Here is a 20,266-nt window from a genome sequence, read left to right as displayed (position 1 = left end):
TGTAGTTCCTAATCTTATCGGCCTAGAAAATCACAGCTTTATATTTTCTGCCAGTATTAGTACACAATATAACTACAGAAGAGTCAAGTTTTAAATAGGACAAATATCGAAACACATTGGTCATTTTTGAACGCGATGCTATTGGTCTAATAGGATTCAATGATCTATGCTAAGCTATGCTAAAAGTGATATCGCCAGAACAGGAGAACGGCTGAATGGATTTCAAAACGGTAAAACTCAACTTATTAACTCATGGGGAGTTGGAGAATGAGCCTATTTCCTAAAAAAGTGGAGTGTTCCTTTAAAAGTAGGAGTGCTATATTGAAAAAAATAATATCTTAATTTTTTCTGAGATTATCGATAAAGATAATTAGACGATATTTTGCTGTGTGGACTACTGTGATGACTCCTTAAGGTTTTTGATATTCTTCATATTCTGTGTGGTCAGTTCACAACAGTGATAGAAATTATTCTTTTCCAATAAGTTTAAATTGATTTTGACCTTTTATGGGCATTTTTACCTTCATAAAGCCATTTTTTCTAAAAGTGTGCATCATCTTTTGAGTCAAATTCTTACATTTAATCAGTCGATTATAATAATAATACATTTAGGCTTTTACCAAACAAATTAAATCAGTATCAACAAAATTCATCTTTGCAGAAGATGCATATGAAGTGGCATTTAGATGTATTTACACACGTTAATGCAGCTATATTTGAAATTATGTTAAAAGTGAAAATATACTTTGAATGTGAAATTAAAGTCACCAGTAGGTGTCAGCAAGTCGCTGTTAATAAGTGAGTCGTTGCGTTTGAACGGTTTGAACCGAATCATTTAAACAGGTGATTCATTCAGGAACGAAACAGCGCTATGTTCCTCAGAGACGCAAAACAATACTGTGGCTGTGTTTGGAATGATTTTTGTTAAGGAAATTGAGCAAAAACAGGAAAAATGCAGATTAAACGTAAGTCTTTAATATTAACTTCTTGTTTATTGAACTGTTGTATAAAATCAATATCACATTTGTAGTCATGCTGATTTTGAAGAAAAAACGTCACTCTTCGTGTGATAGTGATTAACTATATGAAATTATATAAATATATACATTTTCTGCCTCATATCTTGAATTATGTGATCATTCTAAATGCATTTAATAGACTGAATCATGCAGTGAAAAGTATATAACTGCTTTAATAACACAAAATGAGCAGCCTCATAACTACTGACCATTTTCTCCTTTCTTTAGGTCTTCATGACCTTCAGCAGCCAGACCTCACTATAGCAGATGAATGGTAAGTAGTCGTTAATTTGAGGTGAGAATATGAAAATTGAACAGGCTAACACTTTCTTCTGAACACAATCAGGACAACAGGTCACTAAAAACTTTAAAACTTCTATGTCTTGATAAATTAAACCATGGTCTTTGGTTTACCCACTCAGGACGTACTGTGAGACAGATATTGACCCACACCACCGTAAGCTCACTCAGCTCCAGGCTGTGGTCCGATACCTGACTGGGAAAGAGCCAGACTTGGAATGTAAGTTTTTCTCAGCTGCATTTTACATTTTTCTGCTGTATTTTCAACAGGAAGTAGATTTTAACATGTTCGACTAGCGCTTTCAACTAACAATAAGAGTGCCTTTCAACTCTGTTTAACACATTTTATCATGTTTAAAGGCACACATTTATAAATAATAACCATATACTGTTCTTAAAGTAAAGGTTGTATTGTTACATCAGGTGATGAGATACTTCTTCAGCAAGTGCTGTTCGATGCAGTGGTAACCGCACCATTGGAGGCCTACTGGACAGCGCTAATGCTATCCGCCCCCGGGTAAGTTGCTTTATTCAATCTCTGTATGTTATGCATTAAGCACCAACACAAAGACAGACTTTTGTGTCTCTCTTTTATTTTAAAGACCATTTCGGAAAATAAAAAGGAGACATATAGTCATTCTTTGCTTTTATCTCCATATAGCGTAGATGAAGGCATTGAGTCGGCTTTCTTGGGAACCCGCTCTGGGCTCATGCGCGTGATCAGATATGCAGGAATTGAGAAACGTGTTGGAAAGTAAGTGAATATTTATACACTACAAGTCAAAAGTTTTTGAACAGTAAGATTTTTTGTTTTTATTAGTCTGTTCTGCTCACAAAGCCTGCATTTATTTGATTTAAAGCACAGCACAAACAGTAAAAAATTTTGTATTATATTTGCTATTGAAAATAACCGTTTTTTATTTGAATATATTTTAAAATGTAATTTATTCCTGTGATTTCAAAGCTTCCAGACTTCAGTGTCACATGATCTTTCAGAAATCGTTCTATGCTGAGTTACTGTTCAATTTGTCTTATTTTATTATTAATAACGTTATAGAAATTAATACTTTTATTTAGCAAGGATGCTTTAAATTGATCAAAAATGATGATAGAGGCATTTATAATGTTACAAGATTTCTGTTTCAGATAAATGCTGTTCTTCTGAACTTTCTATTCATTAAAAAAGCTGAAAAATTCTACTCAGCTGTTTTCAACATATTAATAATAATAATAAAAAGTTTGAGCAGCAAATCAGAATATTAAAATGATTTCTGAAGTATCATGTGACTGAAGTAATGATGCTAAAAATTCAGCTTTGAAATCAGAGGAATAAAATATATATTTAAATATAAAGCAGTTATTTTAAATAGCAAAAATATTTCAAAACATTACTGTTTTTGCTGTACTTCGGATCAAATAAATGCAGGCTTGGTGAGCAGAAGAGACTTCTTTTAAAAAAATAGAAATCTTACTGTTCAAAAACATTTGACTGGTAGTGTATATATAACACAGTTTACCAGATTAATTTTTAAATATAATTTATTACAATTTGTATGATTAATTTATTTGTGTGTATATATAATAAACGTTATCAGTGAACATTGATCACTGGACTAGCTAAATCTAATGATTTGAGATAAATAACAAACACTTGACACCATTGTCAGGTTTTATTTCTGAAATATGTTAATGAAACAATAAGAAACTGAGAGATTTTGGTATTTCCCCAAATTAAACTTTCACCTCACAGGAAGTTCTTGACCCCGTTGGACAAAAAGAACCTCTTCACGGTGGACCACTTTCCCATTTGGTATCGCTTGGCAGCAGAGAACAAACCTGGTCAATTCTTCTTCTATGTCCCACATGATGATATAAACAAAGGTGCTTAAATATTCATTGTTAAAAGGATTTGTCACAGTTTGCATGTGTTTTAATCAGTTACAGTATCCTCTGCCCTCTGTCCAACAGGGAAGAACACTTTTGTGGCTGTAACATCTGTGACAGTTACTGAAGGGAAGAGAACAGCTGTTGCTGGAGGTAAGATATCTGTCTTCCATTGATCGTATGCACAAATCTGATTTTACATTCAACAAATCATTTTGCGATCATTCAGCACATTAATAGTTATACAGCACGGGTATATTTTGTAATAATACATTGTATAGGTCAAAATTATAATTTTTTCTTTAATGTCAAAATCATTAGGATATTAAGAAGATCATGTTCCATAAAGATATTTTGTAAATTTTCTACCGCAAATATAACAAAACAAATTTTTGGTTAGTAATATGCATTACTAAGAACTTCATTTGGACATCTTTAAAGGCGATTTTCTTAATTTTTTTTTTTTTGTTGCACCCTCAGATTCTAGATGTTCAAATAGTTGTATACATCAATGAATAGGTTATTTATTCAGCTTTCAGATGATGTGTAAATCTTAGTATCAAAAAAATATATTAGAATTTTCTGGGCTGGTATTAAATATTTCATTATTTAAAAACCCTTTAAAACACTAATAATCTAATAACACTGTTAAATATTATCTTTAGCAAATCTGAAAATGAATAAACATTTTTCACACTGTGCATTATAATGCCTTGTTACATTTAAAATGATTTATTGTAGTTTTTAGCATATAATTTTTTTTAAATAGTATCGAATTTTAATAACATGTAAAATAATAATAACTTATCATAATTATCATCCAGAATGTTAATATTGCTGTGTGTAATGTAGACATACATTATTATACATTAATAAATATTATTCTGTTTCTAAATTTAAAAAAAATAAACAGTCTATGCTAATTATCAACTAATTGACTGCAGCTATAAGAAATCAAACACAGAGTTTGTTTGTTAGGAGAGTTCATAGTAAAAATATAGAAGATTATATGAAATCATCAATCAATCAATCAATATTTTTTATATTCCTTAAATCTACTTAACTATAACTTACCATAGACAGAGCTGGGTAGGTTACTTACAAATTGCAGTCCGGTACTGATTCCAAATTACATGACAAAAATTGTAGTTAGTTAACGTATTTCATTACATTACACAATTCAGGTAATAGAATCTGACTACTTTTAGATTTCCTTTGTAGCCACATGACTAGTGATTGCTCTTTGTGTGAATGTCTTTAAGTTTTGTGGACATTCACACAAAGAGCAATCACTAGTCATGTGGCTACAAAGGAAGTCTAAAAGTGTATATAAAAGTGTAAGAGTGTATATAAGTGGTAGAGTATTTTAGAAAGGAAAATTTAAAGGGATAGTTCAACCAAAAATGAAAAATTGATGTTTATCTGCTTACCCCCAGGGCATCTAAGATGTTGGTGACTTTATTCTTCAGTAGAACACAAACAAAGATTTTTTAACTCAAACCGTTGCAGTCTGTCATCATATAATGGCAGTCAATGGGACCCACGGCTTTGAGAGTCAAAAACACACACAGACAAAACCATGATATAAAACCAATGATATAAATACTGTTCAGTTTCTTGCACAGACTGATTGTTTCGTGTCTTAAGACCTTAATATATCGTCACAAGCCGCAGGGTTTAATTTGGTTTTGTCTGTGTATGTTTTTTTGACTCTCAAAGCGGTGGGTCCCATTGACTGCCATTATATGACTGACAGACTGCTACGGCAACGAGTTAAAAATCTTTGTTTGTGTTCTACTGAAGAAACAAAGTCACCTACATCTTGGATGCCCTGGGGGTGAGCAAATAAACATAACATTTTCATTTTTGGGTGAACTATCCCTTTAAAAGATGAAAAAGAGGAATTAGGGAGAATCAATAAATCATTAATAATTTATTGCTAACGTGTAAATATTATGTAATCATGTAATCAATAAAAAAGTAACTGTAGTCTGATTACAAGTATTTTAAAATTAAACTTAATCTAATTACAAGTACTTATTAGTATTTTTAGGGATGTAAGGATATCAGAATCTCACAATTTGATAATATTGCGATATGTAAAAAACAAAAATAAATGAAGAATTGGGAAAAAAAATACAAAAATTTTAAACATTTTAAAGTTAAATTCTTCCATCTAATGCTCTTTGGGAATTCAAAATTAAGAGCTCCAACCCATGTTCTCAACTAAGAAAACTAAGTTTTAAAAAAAGCCAGTGAATTGACTTGTACCTGAACTTTAAAGGAAATTCGGCCCTCTTTTTATCTCTGGTATACTGTTACACTACAGTAGGGAAATTCCAATACTTTTTTCCTAATTTGTACACTTGAAAGAGATTTTAAAGTTGGACTGCAGTAACGTTACCCATTTAAACCGCTAGCTGTGAGCGGTTCATACTGCAATTTTAAGCTTTAATTTTTACAGAAAACGACATTAGAGCTTTTATTTTGAAGAAAGTCTCCAGCTCCAGCTTCTTACAAAAACACGTCTCACTACAAATTGTGTAAAATCTGCCATGAAAATAAACCATAACTGGTGGCCATTGCCTTCCAAATGTGCGCTAAACTCACAGTACATGCAATAAACAAGTTCACTGCATTCATTCACGGTGAACTGAGCCATTCTGAGGCGCGGAAAACACAGGATCACGGTGCTTTGCTTTGAAACGCGCAGTGAAAACAGACTTGATGAAGGGATTAAGCCGTATTGTGCTTTTGGTTTTAGTTCATTGACATACTGTGTCAAAGCATAATGGCCTAAAACACTTTTAACAACCATTTATGTTAGAATAAAATTAAATCGATTTTAAAAACTACACTTTTTGCCCGATAGACTTATGTGACCACGATAATATCAAGAGAGTTTTGCTATTGGAATCTGATTACGTAATCCAGATTACATCTAATCAGTTACTACCCAGCTCTGACTATAGAGTAGTGATTTTTGTCTTTTTGAACCAGTTTGTTCCTTAACTACATTGGATCATTTACTCTTCAACTCTTGCTCCCAAACAAACATTTATAAATCTATGTACATCAGTGATAAACTGTACAGTACGTTCCTCATATGCTTTAAACACACACTTCTGGAGGAAAAGCCATCCACCCTACGCACTGTGTGGCTTCTGCTTCCTTTCCGATAGTCGGCATCGGATCTTCTTTTTCATCCTGCTCTGGTTCCTTCGCCACCATCAGTGGCTGTTGCTGCTGGCTGTTTCCCAGCTGCTGCTGTTCTTGAGCCACCAGCATTGCGTAGATGCAGCCGTAGGTGGCCGTTACCACCATCATCACACACACCACGCCACACACCACCCCTGCTACCACCACCGTGGCAGTCGCTCGACGCACACTCACAGCACGGTAGCGCTGACGCATGCAGTCCCCAGCCGGACTAACTGGTGCTTGATGGCCATCGGCTGTAGGTGGGTTCCTGGTCTCGAGGTAGAGGGGGTAACAGTGTCTGAACATCTCCATAGGAATACTGCGAAGATCCTTACCATGCAAATTAGCAGGAAAGGAGCAGTTGGCGGAATCTATACTGCCACCTGTAGAATGATAAAAGATAAAGACATAAAACTTTTATGGAAACTGAAGCTCACGGACCACTCCCGACCCCCACCCCCCCAGATATTTGTCAAAATAAAAACTAGTAAAAAAAATAGAATATACTTTATAAATATATAATAATAATATATAATTAGTTTATCAAATTTATATGAATTCATACTTTATTATTTATATATATATATATATATACATTTACATTTACATTTACATTTATTCACTTAGCAGACACTTTTATCCAAAGCGGAATACAAGTGATTCATCCTAAGGAAGCAGATCAACATAGGAATATATATATATTTATACACACACACACACACACACACACTTATCTAAATATTTACATATTATATAATAATAATTTTTGATTAATTTAATGTAGATAATGTTAGTGATTGAACATTGATTACTGGACCATTATTAAAAAAGTAAAATATAGTTTGAAATGCTACAAGTAAATTTAGACATCACAACATAATTAACACATCACGCCATTATAATTTACACTATAAATGTATTCATTTTGAGATTTGCTGAAGATTGCAAATAACTGTTATTGAATTATTGGTGTTTTTGCGAACATTAAATGGTGGCAAAGGTAATCTAAATGTAAAGATATAGTAAATGAGCTTGCACAATTGACATCGGCATCAGTAACTCAATCATTGGGTGAAACAACAGACTTCTTTCTGGGGATGTATGGCAGATTTCTCTAATGTTTTAGTCCCTTTATTACAATTGACTGGAACTCACATTCAGATCCGCCTCCTTTCAGTCAATAACCAATACAAAGAACCACATCCCGTCCTACTTTTTTTTTGATAATTAATCACAATACAGGTAGGTCCTATTGCTACTTCCATTAAACTATGACTGTACATTTCTGAAATCTCTCTAAAATTGCAAATAACCAATATGGTGCTTATAAATTGTGCATAACTTATTCCCAGCAGTGTAAATGACCTATCTTACCTGTATATGTAATCCATTCCAGCCAATGCTTGAGTGAAATTAAATTGCAGTTGCAATTCCATGGATTTCCCTCGAGCAGAATGTGCTGAAGAGCGGTCGCTGGCTCAAGTGAAGTCCGCTGCAGAGTTCTCAGCTTGTTACCCATTAGCGAGAGCCATGCTAGGTTTTGGAGCCCATCCAATAGGTGTGTGGGCATAGAGCTGAGACTGTTAAAGGAAAGATCTAGATGCCTAAGCTCAGTCATGCCTTTAAACTGATCTGGATTCAGTTCCTTAAGCCTGTTGTCTTTTAGAACCAGTTCTGTCAGGCTGCCGAGGCCAGAAAACAAGTTAACAGGAAGCTTCACAAGAAGGTTTTCAGAGAGATCCAGAGCCTCCAGGTTATTCAAGTATGTGAAGCTTGAAGGAGAAACACTGGAGAGAAGGTTACTGGAAAGGTCTAGATGAAGCAAACTGCTGAGGTTGGAAAAACACCCAAGGTTGATGGTGGAGAGAAGGTTTCTGGAGAGGTCTAGATGTAGCAGGCCACTAAAATTAGAAAAACTCCCAGGTTCCACAGTGGTGAAGTTGTTATTTGAGAGGATGAGGTAGGTTGTGTCAAAGGGAAGCTGGTCCAGGATGGAGTCCAAGGAAGCAAATAGATGAAGATCACTGCAGTCTGTGCCGTTCACATTGCAGGAACAGCCTGATGGACAAGTTGTAGATGTTCCACAAAGGCTCAGAAGAGTCATCAAGAGACCTGAGGATACTAGAGAAGATGGAGAGAGTTAGGAAACTGTGAGAGTTGAAAAGGTTGCTATAATAATTTAAGAGGATCTTACTTGTAAAGTTCATCCTGGACCGCATTGTCCTTCAACCCCTGTTGTAACAGTTCCTGAGCAAACCTTTGGAGGAGCATCCACTGTCCTAAGCCAAATGAATGCCTTGCTTCTCTATCATAGTGAATCGAAATTGGTTGAATTCACTCGGAATTGCTGTAGCTGTTGCAAAACTAGTCACAGACAAAGCAAACACTGTTTGAAGAATGATGGGTTATGATGCATGTTCTGCTCTTACAGATTAATGCATGGCTTTACTAAGTTGACTACAATTGAAATGTTAAATAAATGCCAGGTGAAGGCTGAACATATATTACATCATGAGGTCAAAAATGTGCAGAACTGAAATGGATTTGAGTCTTCAGAAGGCAAAGAAAGAGTTAAAGAGAGTACTTTATATAAAAGCTGCCCACAGGCCCATTGCTTGTTGTGAGAGCAAAAAGCCAAGTGAAAAACTAGAGGCATTGTGAGGTTACTTATAAAGTATATTTTACATTGCAGTATACATAAAAAAAAAAATAAATAAAAATAAAATATATATATATATATATATATATATATATATATATATATATATATATATATATACATACACGCACACACACACACACACATATGATGTATTATTACTATTGTTATTATAAAATACGTAATATAAATGTTTTAAATTATTATTAGATCTATAATATTAATTGATATAATACTGTCACAAAAAAATAACACAAGCTTATATATATTGAATATAAAATTCTAGAATATTTTATGGTCCTACAATATTTAATATTCATGCAAAATGTGTGTTTGTGTGTGTGTGTGTGTGTGTGTGTGTGTGTGTGTGTGTGTATATATATATATATATATATATATATATATATATTGTAGTATATGATATAGTATAATATTAATAGTTATATTAAAAATAATATAAGCTTATATATATTTAATATAAAAATCTAAAACAGTTCAAATCTAAGCTAAAATGGTCCTAAAATTTAATTGACTTGAAAATTGTGAGTACAATCTCAATAAAATTATTTTTTAACAACCTGAAAATAAATAAAACAAATATTGTAAATATTACTGGACATTTTATCCAAAATATATAATTTTTTGTAATGCTTAGCACAAAAATATTTAATTGACTAGACATATGAATAAAAAAATCTCTATAAAATTATTACAGGCTCTATAATAGTAATAGATATTATACTGTCAGACAAAAATAATATAAGCATATATATATTAAATTCTGAAATATTTTATGGTCCTACAATATGCTAAAATTTAATTGTGAGTACAGAAAATAAATGTAAAAATATTGTAAATATTACTGGATATTTGTTTTTAAACTATCTGTATTTTTTGTGATGCTAAGCACAAAAATAGTTAATGGACTAGAAATATAAATTAAATTTCTTACAAATAATTAAAAATGATCCATTAATCACAAACAAATTAAAAATAATAGAAAAAGCATGGAAATGAATGAAATCCTAAAATATTTAATAAAGTTGTTATCGAAATATTAATGTCATGATCAGCTCTAAAATATTTAATGGATTATAAAAATGTCTATGAAAGTATTTAAAAAACCCTAAAAAAAATAATAAAAACATTATTGTAAAGATTTATGGAAGTTTATATCCAAAATATATTTTTTTATAATGCTCTATAATATTATTACAGATTATGAAATTATTACAGACTATATAATATTAATAGCTATAATACTGTCAGACAAAAATAATATAAGCTTTTATATATTTAATATAAAATTCTAAAATATTTAATGGTCCTACAATATTTTAAAATGTAATTGACTTAAAAATTGTGAGTACAGTCTCAATAAAAATATTTTTAACATCCTGAAAATGAATAAAAATGTTAAATATAGTAAATATTACTGGATATTTTTATCCGAAATGCATTTTCCTAATGCTAAGCACAAATATATTTAATTGACTAGAAATGTGTCTAAAATGTTTATAAAATTATAATTAAAAATTATCCAGTAATCACAAAAAAAAAATTAAAAATAGTGAAAAAATTATTGAAATGAATAAAATCATAAAATATTTGTGAAAGCTGTTATCAAAAAATGAATGTTATGATCAGCTCTAAAATATTTAATTGACTAGAAAATGTCTATAAAAGTATTCGGAAAAGATCCTGGAAATCAATAAAAAAATGATTGTAAATATTTATGGAAGTTTTTATTTTGTAATGCTCTATACTATTGCAAATTCTACAATTATTACAGGCTCTGTAATATTAATAGCTATAATACTGTCACACAAATATAATATAAGCTTATACAGTGCACAGCATAAATGAGTACACCCCCTCTTAATATATATAAAAGATCACTAATATAATTCATGGAAAGATGGCAATATTTAAATGTATTAAATGTATTAAATGTATTAAAGATATACTTAATAAAAACAACAAAATATATGCCAATATTTCCTGTAATATAAGTAAATTATCCAATTTTGTTTAAATAATGGATTGCAGAAATGAGTACACCCTATATGTAATTCAGCAAATGTATAATATTCTAGTACTTAATATGTCCTCCAGAACATTAAATATACTGCCCTGACGCTGTTCATGGCAAATTTTCACATCTGTCCTGTTTAACTCCTGGAGGACGACCTCCTTAAATGCCCTGGTCTTTAATGGGGAGTTTTACTCAGCTCGTCTCTACAGAATCCCCCACAGCTGCTCAAGAGTGTTAATACTGAGTGAAATACATGTCCACTGAAGGATTTTCACCTTGGGAGGATAAATATCCTCACTGTCATGCTGAAAAAATGCCCAATAATGCAGGGAATGAGGGGAGGGTAGCATCTGCAGTTTCAGTTTTTTGTATTCCATCACACAGTAGTGTGTGAATTGATGAGAGCACTGATAAAGCACAGCTCCCTCACACCTTCAGCACTCATACATCCCTGTAGAAGAGCTTTACTACCACTGAACGTCACTGTAGGTACCAGGCACTTCTCGCTGTACTCCTCCTGTAGCAACACCAGAACATTTTGGATGCTTTTGGATCCGAAATGATTGACTTGGTCCCTTGACACCAGAGTATGGATTCCCAGAAGTCTATATTTTGTAAATATGGGCCTTGGAAGAGGTTAAATGAGTTTACTGTGCTTTGGCTACAGCGGATAATTCTAGTGGTGACAATAACCATGCATGCCACTTCTGCAGGCTGCTTCGTACTCTGTGAGATAAAGTGTCACTCTTTTCATAGCTTTTGCCGGCTCTGATACTCTTACATGGTATTTCTCCGCCTCATTTTGTAGCAAAAATTCACTCATCATTAAATGAAAACTTAAAGTGAAGACCTGGTTATTTCAGGAGCCTTGTCACAAGTCCATTGTTTTTTAATGTCAGTGCTACTTCTGCTATATTTTCACACTTAAAACAGTAATTTGGTATTCTTCTTGTACCACTGTCCTCTTTTCTGCTAAGAAATAAGTCACCTGGCAGTTCTCTCCCAAGTGGTTTCATTGTTGACAGCATTAAGTCTGTGTATGATTCAGTAGGCTATAAAACGCCTTTAACTGTCAGGAAATTACTTGTCTTTAAAAGTTTTGGTTCAGTATACTTACCGGTTAATCAAAAATAGCTTTAAACCTACACTTTTGGTTTTTTTTTTTAGTTTTATTTAGTAACTTTCAGGAGGGTGTACTCATTTTTGCAACACAACGTTTTATCACTTTGACAGGAAATTCTTAATTTGCTAAATAATTTTGACATTCTTCTTTGGTAATTGATCAAGCAGGCCTGTTGGAACATTATATCTCCAAAGAATCCTAATATGTCTTTCAAGTGAAGAGTAATTGCTCAATTTGTTAAGGTTAAGAGGGGGTGTACTCATTTATGCTGTGCATTGTATATATTTAATATAAAATTCTAGATCCATGTATCTATCTACATGTTAAACTCCATGCTAAAAACATGCCACCATTGCTCTTTCTTCTTTTTGCCCGTCACATTAGTTGCATTAAACTATTAGGGATTAAACTGTCCACACCATTAGATAATAAATCAGAGCTGAGAACAACATCCGCTTTATCAGTAAAAAGAGGATCAAATTGCGCATGCTGGAATGTGCACTTCTCGTAATACAGAACATTTAAGGAAATCTGTAAACAAAAAATTTATATTTTTATATCTGATCTATCTATAGATCTAAGATAGAAATAAAAACCTAAAGGAAATCTATCAAAAGCATACATTTAGGATACTAAAAACTGTTGTAAAGAAAGCAATTATTCTATCTAACGAAGTCTTAAATATTGAATGTGCTCAAACAACGACCATTACTAATTTAACCTAATCAGTGAGAAATGATCATGATTGCACTAAAAGCAAATCAGACCTGAAACATACCTTCCAGTAGTCCTCATCTATGGTTCCTCATGATTACTCCTCTCAAGCTCTCAAGACAAAGTGAGCAAATCAACATAAAATGAAAGAAACAAGAGAAGCTGGCAGCTCACAGCTTGGAAAGTCCAGAGTGTATATGAGCGTGGGTCACATCAGTAAGTAGGACTAACATTAGAACAGTCTGTGCCTGCCTGCACGGCCAGAGAGAGAGAGAGAGAGATGGATGGACTGAGGAGGGGGCAGAGAAGATAAAACATCAGCTGATGCAGCTTAGAAAATGAGAGCCTCTTCAGTTTTTTCATGACTCTTTGCTGTAGCTTATGATGTTGGATGTATAAAGATTAATCGTGTGATATACAGCGTCAACAGATGTTGTCCAGCAAAACATTATGCTCATGAAAAACCTGGAAATATCAGGGAATTGTTTTAGAGCTTGAAAAATCATGGAAAAATACAAACATTTATCGAAATGGTTAACAAAATATTTGTCTTTCTGTGATAAGATTTCAAATATTTAATTGATTCAATAAAATTATTTTTTAACATCCACCCTTAGTTTTATTTATTTTAGTCACAATTCTGACTTTCTCGCAATTGCTATTTCTCAATTCTGAGAAATAAAGTCGTAATTTTGAGAAATAAAGTCTGCAAGATATAAACTCAAAATTGTGACTTTATTTCTCACAATTGCGACGAATTTATATTTTACAATTCTGGGGGAAAAAAGTCAGAATTGTGAGTTTATATCTCACAATTCTGGCTTTATTTCTCACAATTTTTCACAAGTTTATTTACTACAATTCTGGGGGGGGGGAGTCAGTATTGCGAGAATTTTGAGATACAAACACATTAAAAAACTCAATACTGACTTTATTTCTTTATTGACTTTATATCTTACAATTCTTGGGGGAAAAATTCAGAATTGTAAGTTTATATATCCCAGTTCTGACTTTATTTCTCACAAATATCACGCAGTTCTGAGAAAAAGTCAGAATTGTGAGGAAAAAAGTCAGATTTGTGAGTTTACATCTTCTAATTCTGACTTTATTTCTTACAATTACGCCTTCATTTCTCAGAATTGAGAAGAAAAGTCTGAATTGCGAGATATAAACTCACAATTTTTTTTTCTCAGAGTTGCATGATATAAAATAATTGTGAGAAATAAAGTCAGTATTGCGAGTTTTTTTATTCTGACTTTTTTCTCGCAAATGCGAGTTTGTATCTCGCAATTCTGACTTTTTTCTCAATTCTGAGAAATTAAGTCGTCATTTTGAGAAATAAAGTCAGAATTGCAAGATATAAACTCACAATTCTGACTTTTATCCTCACAATTGTGAGTTTATATCTTACAGTTCTGGGGAAAAAAAGTCAGAATTGTGAAATACAAACTCGCATTTGTGAGAAAAAAAGTCTGAATGAAAAAACTCGAAATACTGACTTTATTTCTCACAATTATTTTATATCACGCAACTCTGAGAAAAAAAATTGTGAGTTTATATCTCGCAATTCTGACTTTTTTTCTCAATTCTGAGAAATGAAGGCGTAATTTTGAGAAATAAAGTCAGAATTGCAAGATATAAACTCACAATTCTGACTTTATTTCTCGCAATTGCAAGTTTATATCTTACAGTTCTGGGGGAAAAAGTTAGAATTTTGAGAAAAAAAGTCAAAATTAGTAAAAAAGAAAGAAAAAAATAATAATTTTTAAGTAAGTTAAATAATTAAGTTTTTTTTATATCATGCAATTCTGACTTTTTTTCTCAATTCTGAGAAATGAAGTCGTAATTTTGAGAAATAAAGCCATATCTGCAAGATATAAACACAATTCTGACTTTATTTCTCACAGTTGTGAGTTTATATCTCAATACTCTGACTTTATAACACGCAAATGCAAGTTTATATCTCAGAATTGTGACAAAAAAGTCATAATTGTAAGATACAAACTTGCATTTGCAAGAAAAAATTCAGAATAAAAAAATGAGCAATTCTGACTATTTCTTGCAGTTGTGAGTTTATATCACAATTCTGAGAAAAAGTAAAAATTGTTGCTTTATTTCTCACAATTCTGACTTTTTTTCTCAATTCTGAGAAATGAAGTCGCAATTTTGAAAAGTAAAGTCAGAATTGCAAGATTTAAACTGAAAATTCTGACTTTTTTCTTGCACTTGTGAATTTATATCTGAATTCTGAGAAAAAGTCAAAATTGTGAGAAAAAGTCAGAATTGTGAGATACAAAGTCAGAATAAAAAAGTGCAATTCTGACTATTTCTCACAATTGCAAGTTTATATCACAGTTTATAATTTTGAGAAAAAGTCAAAATTGTGAGTTTATATCTCGCAATTCTGACTTTCTAACTCGCAATTACAAATTTATTATACAAAATTATTATATCTCATTATTCTGAGAAAAAGTTTGTATCGTGCAATTCTGAGAAAAAATGTCAGAATTGTGAGATAAACAGTCGCAATTACCTTTTTTTTGTATTTTTTATTCAGTGGCGGAAACAGGCTTCCATAGAAAAGGCTAAATTATATTTTAAAAAATCACAAAAAATGAAAAATCATGGAAATTAATAAAATTATAAAATATTTATGAAAGTTGTTATTTGAAATATTAATGATATGACCAGCTCTACAATTTTCAATTTGACTAGAAATTGTCTATATTTATTTTAAAGATTCTGAAAATGCTAAAAAAAAAAAACATTATTGTAAATATTTATGGAAATCTTTCTCCAATTTTTTTGTAATGCTCATTGCTCAGCACAAAAATATTTAATTGACTGGAAATAAGAATGCAACCTATATAAAATGATCTTAGAAGTTTTCTAATTTTACATTTTTCTTCTATGCGCAGCTATTGGAATGCAAGCTTCCCTGGACCTGCTGGAGCGATTGTTAATGTCTATTGCCAAACAGGTGAGTTTGACCTCACAAATATAATGTCCTGCAAGAAAATGTGTTCAATTTATGGACAACATATTTCAAAATATGTATGGATAGTGTATTTCTATAGATTTTCCTTGAGTGTGTGTAGTGTAGAGGCAGACTGCAAATGACAACAATCTAGCAATATTAAGTGTTGTGGACCTGAAGGTCGTCGATTAATGGTGTGTATCTGTTCCTGTCCGCCTCACGCTGACGAATGACCGAATAGTGTTTGTCACTGGAGATCTCTAAGCGTACATGTACATGCTCACGTCTGCAGGCCTCCAAGCAATTTATCAAGATGCTTGCTACTTACCAAACACTTTTTATTCAAAGCGACATGCCACATGCCTTATAGTCCCTTCTGGGGTTTAAACCTAGGACCTTTCAGTTACGCACTGAAGGACTCTTTTCCTGTTGGTGTCTAGTGCAACAAACGAAAGCTATCCAAATCATTTAACCTTTTCCTACTTTTTAACCCCTATATTTTCTTGTTCTTCTTTTCTTATTTCATCCCGTCAGCCAAACAACACAGATGTAAGTATTGAATTATTTCTAAGACACATTCCACCTTTGTTGACCAAAACTCTTTTTAGGCCCTACTTTAATAGTAATTTCACCGTTGTAGTGTTTGCTCAATATAATGCGTCTGATAAAATGTTCTTGTCCATGTACTAAAGCCCTTGCGGTTGTCTTCTTCCTCTTTGCAGTGCAGTGATGTGGACGGAATATGTCCTCTCAGCTGTGAGAGCGTCGTGAGTGAAGCTAATTGACTCTTCTTTGTGTTATCTTTATGTAATCTGTGAATCGCTCTTCTGAATCAGATGGTTTACATGAACCGATTCACTCGAATGAATTTTGATCCAGTTCAACAAGTCCAACTCTGTTTTTCACAGGATGTGAACTGCTACCTTGTAGACAACAATGGCTTCACAATGGTCTCAAAGGAAAGAGGAGATGTGAGTATTTTATACAGTTCATTGAACACACGTCAACCTTTTGTGATAACATTCCCCAACAGCATTTTGTCACAGAAGCATAAGATGGAAGACGTGTGTTAGGTGACAATTCTAGCTGCACGTTTGCAGACCCAGGAGGTTTGATGTGAAGGGCAGGTGATGAGATAGACAGATGCTTTCCCGCGAGGACTCAATAATGTACCACAAGCTTGTCCTTGGAGCGAATAGATGGGGTCTCAAATGAGACAGTGATTGAGAGAATAAGAATAGACCTGGTGAAACTGGATTAGATGAGAAAGATTGCCACATCTTTTTTAATGTTAGCTTTTGGACTTTTATTTATAGGACAGTAGAAATTTGTCAACCGCTAGAGATTTAAAATTTTTCCAGATTTATAGGCTTTCAGCGGTTAAAAACACACACTTGTATGTGTCAAAATGCCAGTCTTTGCAAGTATCCTCGCAAACGTAATTTTGGTCTTAAGTGAAAGCAAACTGAGAAAAAAAAAACACATGTGTAACAGTATATTTGATCTGGGTAGCTCTTAGAGTGATAGCAGTTTAACATTCCTGCTCTCTGTAATTCATGTTAATCAAATGACAAATGAGAGAAAATCTCTTATTGCTCTTCTTGAAAATTACTTTTGTAACTTTAATAAGAAGAAATATATATTTAGAATATGCAGTGTTTTTATACATTTGATTACTTTATACAACGTATGTAGTGTTTCTTATTTATTTGTTCTATTGTAGTGTCTAATTTTCTCACCTTCAGGCCGTCCAGTATGTAGATGAGATGGTTTCTTCATTAAAACAGAAAATAAATCATTGCATCACTTGCTCACCATTGGATCCTCTTCAGTGAATGGGTGCCATCAGAATTAGTGTCCAAACAGCTGATAAAAACAACTACTGCTTTAATTCAGAATCTGGAAAATGTTAATTATTCTACCAAAATAAGAGGGATCATACAAAATGCATGTTATTTTTTATTTAGTACTGACCTACACTGCAAAAATGCTTTTCTTACTTTTTTGTATTGTTTCCAGCCAAAATATCTAAAAATCCTTAAATCAAGAAGGATTTTCTAGAGTAAAACTAATTTTCTAAGTCAAAATTAAGTGAGTTTTTGCTTAGAACAAGCAAAATAATCTGCCAATGGGGTAAGCAAAAAAATGTTATTTCAAACAGAAAACATGATTATTTTTCTTACCCCTTTGGCAGATTATTTTGTGTTTCAAGCAAAAACGCACTTAATTTTGACTTAGAAAATTATTTTTACTTGTCTAGAAAATCATTCTTGATTTATGATTTTTTAAAAATATTTTGGATAAAAAGATAAATAATAGTTGAATTTATAAAAATCACCCTGTTCAAAACTTTACATACACTTGATTCTTAATACTGTGTTGTTACCTGAATGATCCACAGCTGTTTTTTTGTTTAGCGATAGTTGTTCATGAGTCCCTTGTTTATCCTGAAAAGTTAAACTGCCCGCTGTTCTTCAGAAAAATCCTTCAGGTCCCACAAATTCTTTGGTTTTTCAGCATTTTTGTGTATTTTAACCCTTTCCAACAATGACTGTATGATTTATAGATCCATCTTTTCACACTGAGGTCAACTAAGGGACTCACATGAAACTATTACAAAAAGTTCAAATGCTCACTGATGCTTCAGAAGGAAAAAACATGCATTAAGAGCCAGGGGGTGAAAACTTTTTAAATTTAAAGATCAGGGTAAACATGTAAGTATCTTCTGTAGCTTCTGAAGAGCAGTACTACATGAAAAAAATATGATATTTTGGCAAAATAAGAAAAACATCGCACATCTTCATTCTGATCAAAAGTTTACACCCCCAGCTCTTAATGCATTGTGTTTCCTTCTGGAGCATCAGTGAGTGTTTGAACCTTCTGTAATGCTTGAATATATGTCCCTCAGTTGTCCTCAGTGTGAAAATATGTATCTAAATATCTTAATCAGGTAAGTACTAAATAATATGCATTTGTTTAGTATAATCCCTCTTATTTTGGTAAAATAATTAAAATTTTTCTTCTGCAAGGTGTATGTATACTTTTGATTACAACTGTAGATTTTTCTTCTTTTAGTGCATTGTTAATATAAATAATGACATTTTAGTCAACAGTATGTCTTATTTAAATCATTATGATAAATATAATCATCAATATTGTTGACTTTATATGATGACAATGTTCTCATACCATAAGTGCATCTGTTTGTGGCAACACATGCACTGTAGCTGTGTGAGCAATAGCCAGGAGATTAATGCTTATAGAGTCTAATCCCAGATTGCCATGGGGCAGACAGGGCAGATTCAGGCATCTGTTTGCACATCTGGATCACTGCACATCTGTCAGTCTATGAGCGTGTAGGTGTGCGTGTTTATTCATCGTGGGATTCAGCAATGATTTCATATTGTGTCATACTGTATTTCTCTGTATAAACCTGAGTAATCCTTCAGTCTGTGTCTCTGTTGTTTGACACAGGTTGGTAAATTCTTCGGGGAAATAGATGGATCTGTCATGGCCCAGTTACTAAAATCTGGCTTGTTTAAAAGGTAACTGAACTCCTCAGATATTTATCACTGTATGAACACAAGGAAAAGTAATGTTTCATAATGTTACATTGTTCCTCAGGGTGACACTGTATGACTACCAGGCCATGTGTAAGAACACCCATCATCACACTAGTGGAGCTCGACCACTTCTCAGCGTATGTACATCTTAGCATCTAATAGAGAGAAACTTCTCTTTATTGTGTAGTATATTGTGCTGACAATGTTGACAATCCATGTCTGTTCACCCCATAGCCTTTCTATGGTCTGCTGGCATTAATAAAGTGGTTCTTCTCACATTTTGTGATGTAAGTGCTATTTGAGATTATGAAACCGGGGGGAATATAAGATATTTTATTAATCTGAGATGTAATTTGATTTATGAGTTAAAATTAATCCTCATTTTTACAGGTTTCTGTTGGAGTTCAACATCTGTGGACTTTGGCATAATGACTATTTTGTGGATGGTAAGTTAAGACGTTAAAAGGATGTAACGTTTTTGTTCTTGTTTATAGACGCTTTCAAATTTAAGAAAGTCTCAAACACAAACATATACACTTCATCTCCATCTCCATGATATTTTTTACAGTGGGTACGGAAAGTATTCAGACCCCCTTAAATGTTTCACTCTATTGCAATAATTTGCTGAAATCATTTAAGTTCTCTTTTTTGCCTCATTAATGTACACACAGCACCCCATATTGACAGAAAAACACAGAATTGTTGACATTTTTGCAGATTTATTAAAAAAGAAAAACTGAAATATCACATGGTCCTAAGTATTCAGACCCTTTGCTGTGACACTCATATAT

At 32.6% G+C, this 20,266-nt stretch overlaps 2 protein-coding genes across 2 annotated transcripts in view; one reads left to right on the top strand and one right to left on the bottom strand.

Moving 5' to 3' along the window:
* The window catches only part of cacna2d4b (calcium channel, voltage-dependent, alpha 2/delta subunit 4b), a 51,676-nt gene that overhangs the window by 27,288 nt on the left and 4,122 nt on the right, over positions 1-20,266 (top strand). The window contains exons 21-34 of the mRNA XM_073832219.1: positions 1,248-1,293; positions 1,442-1,539; positions 1,743-1,836; positions 1,981-2,073; positions 3,070-3,200; positions 3,288-3,356; positions 15,854-15,915; positions 16,447-16,461; positions 16,635-16,679; positions 16,821-16,883; positions 19,387-19,457; positions 19,537-19,612; positions 19,710-19,762; positions 19,866-19,921. Of these exons, the coding sequence (XP_073688320.1) occupies positions 1,248-1,293; positions 1,442-1,539; positions 1,743-1,836; positions 1,981-2,073; positions 3,070-3,200; positions 3,288-3,356; positions 15,854-15,915; positions 16,447-16,461; positions 16,635-16,679; positions 16,821-16,883; positions 19,387-19,457; positions 19,537-19,612; positions 19,710-19,762; positions 19,866-19,921 (972 nt within the window). The remainder of the gene's footprint in view (positions 1-1,247; positions 1,294-1,441; positions 1,540-1,742; positions 1,837-1,980; positions 2,074-3,069; positions 3,201-3,287; positions 3,357-15,853; positions 15,916-16,446; positions 16,462-16,634; positions 16,680-16,820; positions 16,884-19,386; positions 19,458-19,536; positions 19,613-19,709; positions 19,763-19,865; positions 19,922-20,266) is intronic.
* lrtm2b (leucine-rich repeats and transmembrane domains 2b) lies at positions 3,363-8,814 on the bottom strand. The gene is made up of 3 exons (XM_073832218.1): positions 8,599-8,814; positions 7,779-8,525; positions 3,363-6,787 (listed from the first exon to the last, which is right to left on the bottom strand). Exons 1-3 carry the CDS (start codon positions 8,621-8,623, stop codon positions 6,315-6,317), a joined length of 1,245 nt encoding a protein of 414 aa, XP_073688319.1. The 5' UTR covers positions 8,624-8,814; the 3' UTR covers positions 3,363-6,314.

Source organism: Garra rufa, chromosome 25 (assembly GCF_049309525.1).
Source record: "Garra rufa chromosome 25, GarRuf1.0, whole genome shotgun sequence".
NCBI lineage: Eukaryota > Metazoa > Chordata > Actinopteri > Cypriniformes > Cyprinidae > Garra > Garra rufa.
Note: the sequence above shows the minus strand (reverse complement) of the source record. Positions and strands in the feature narration are given on the sequence as shown.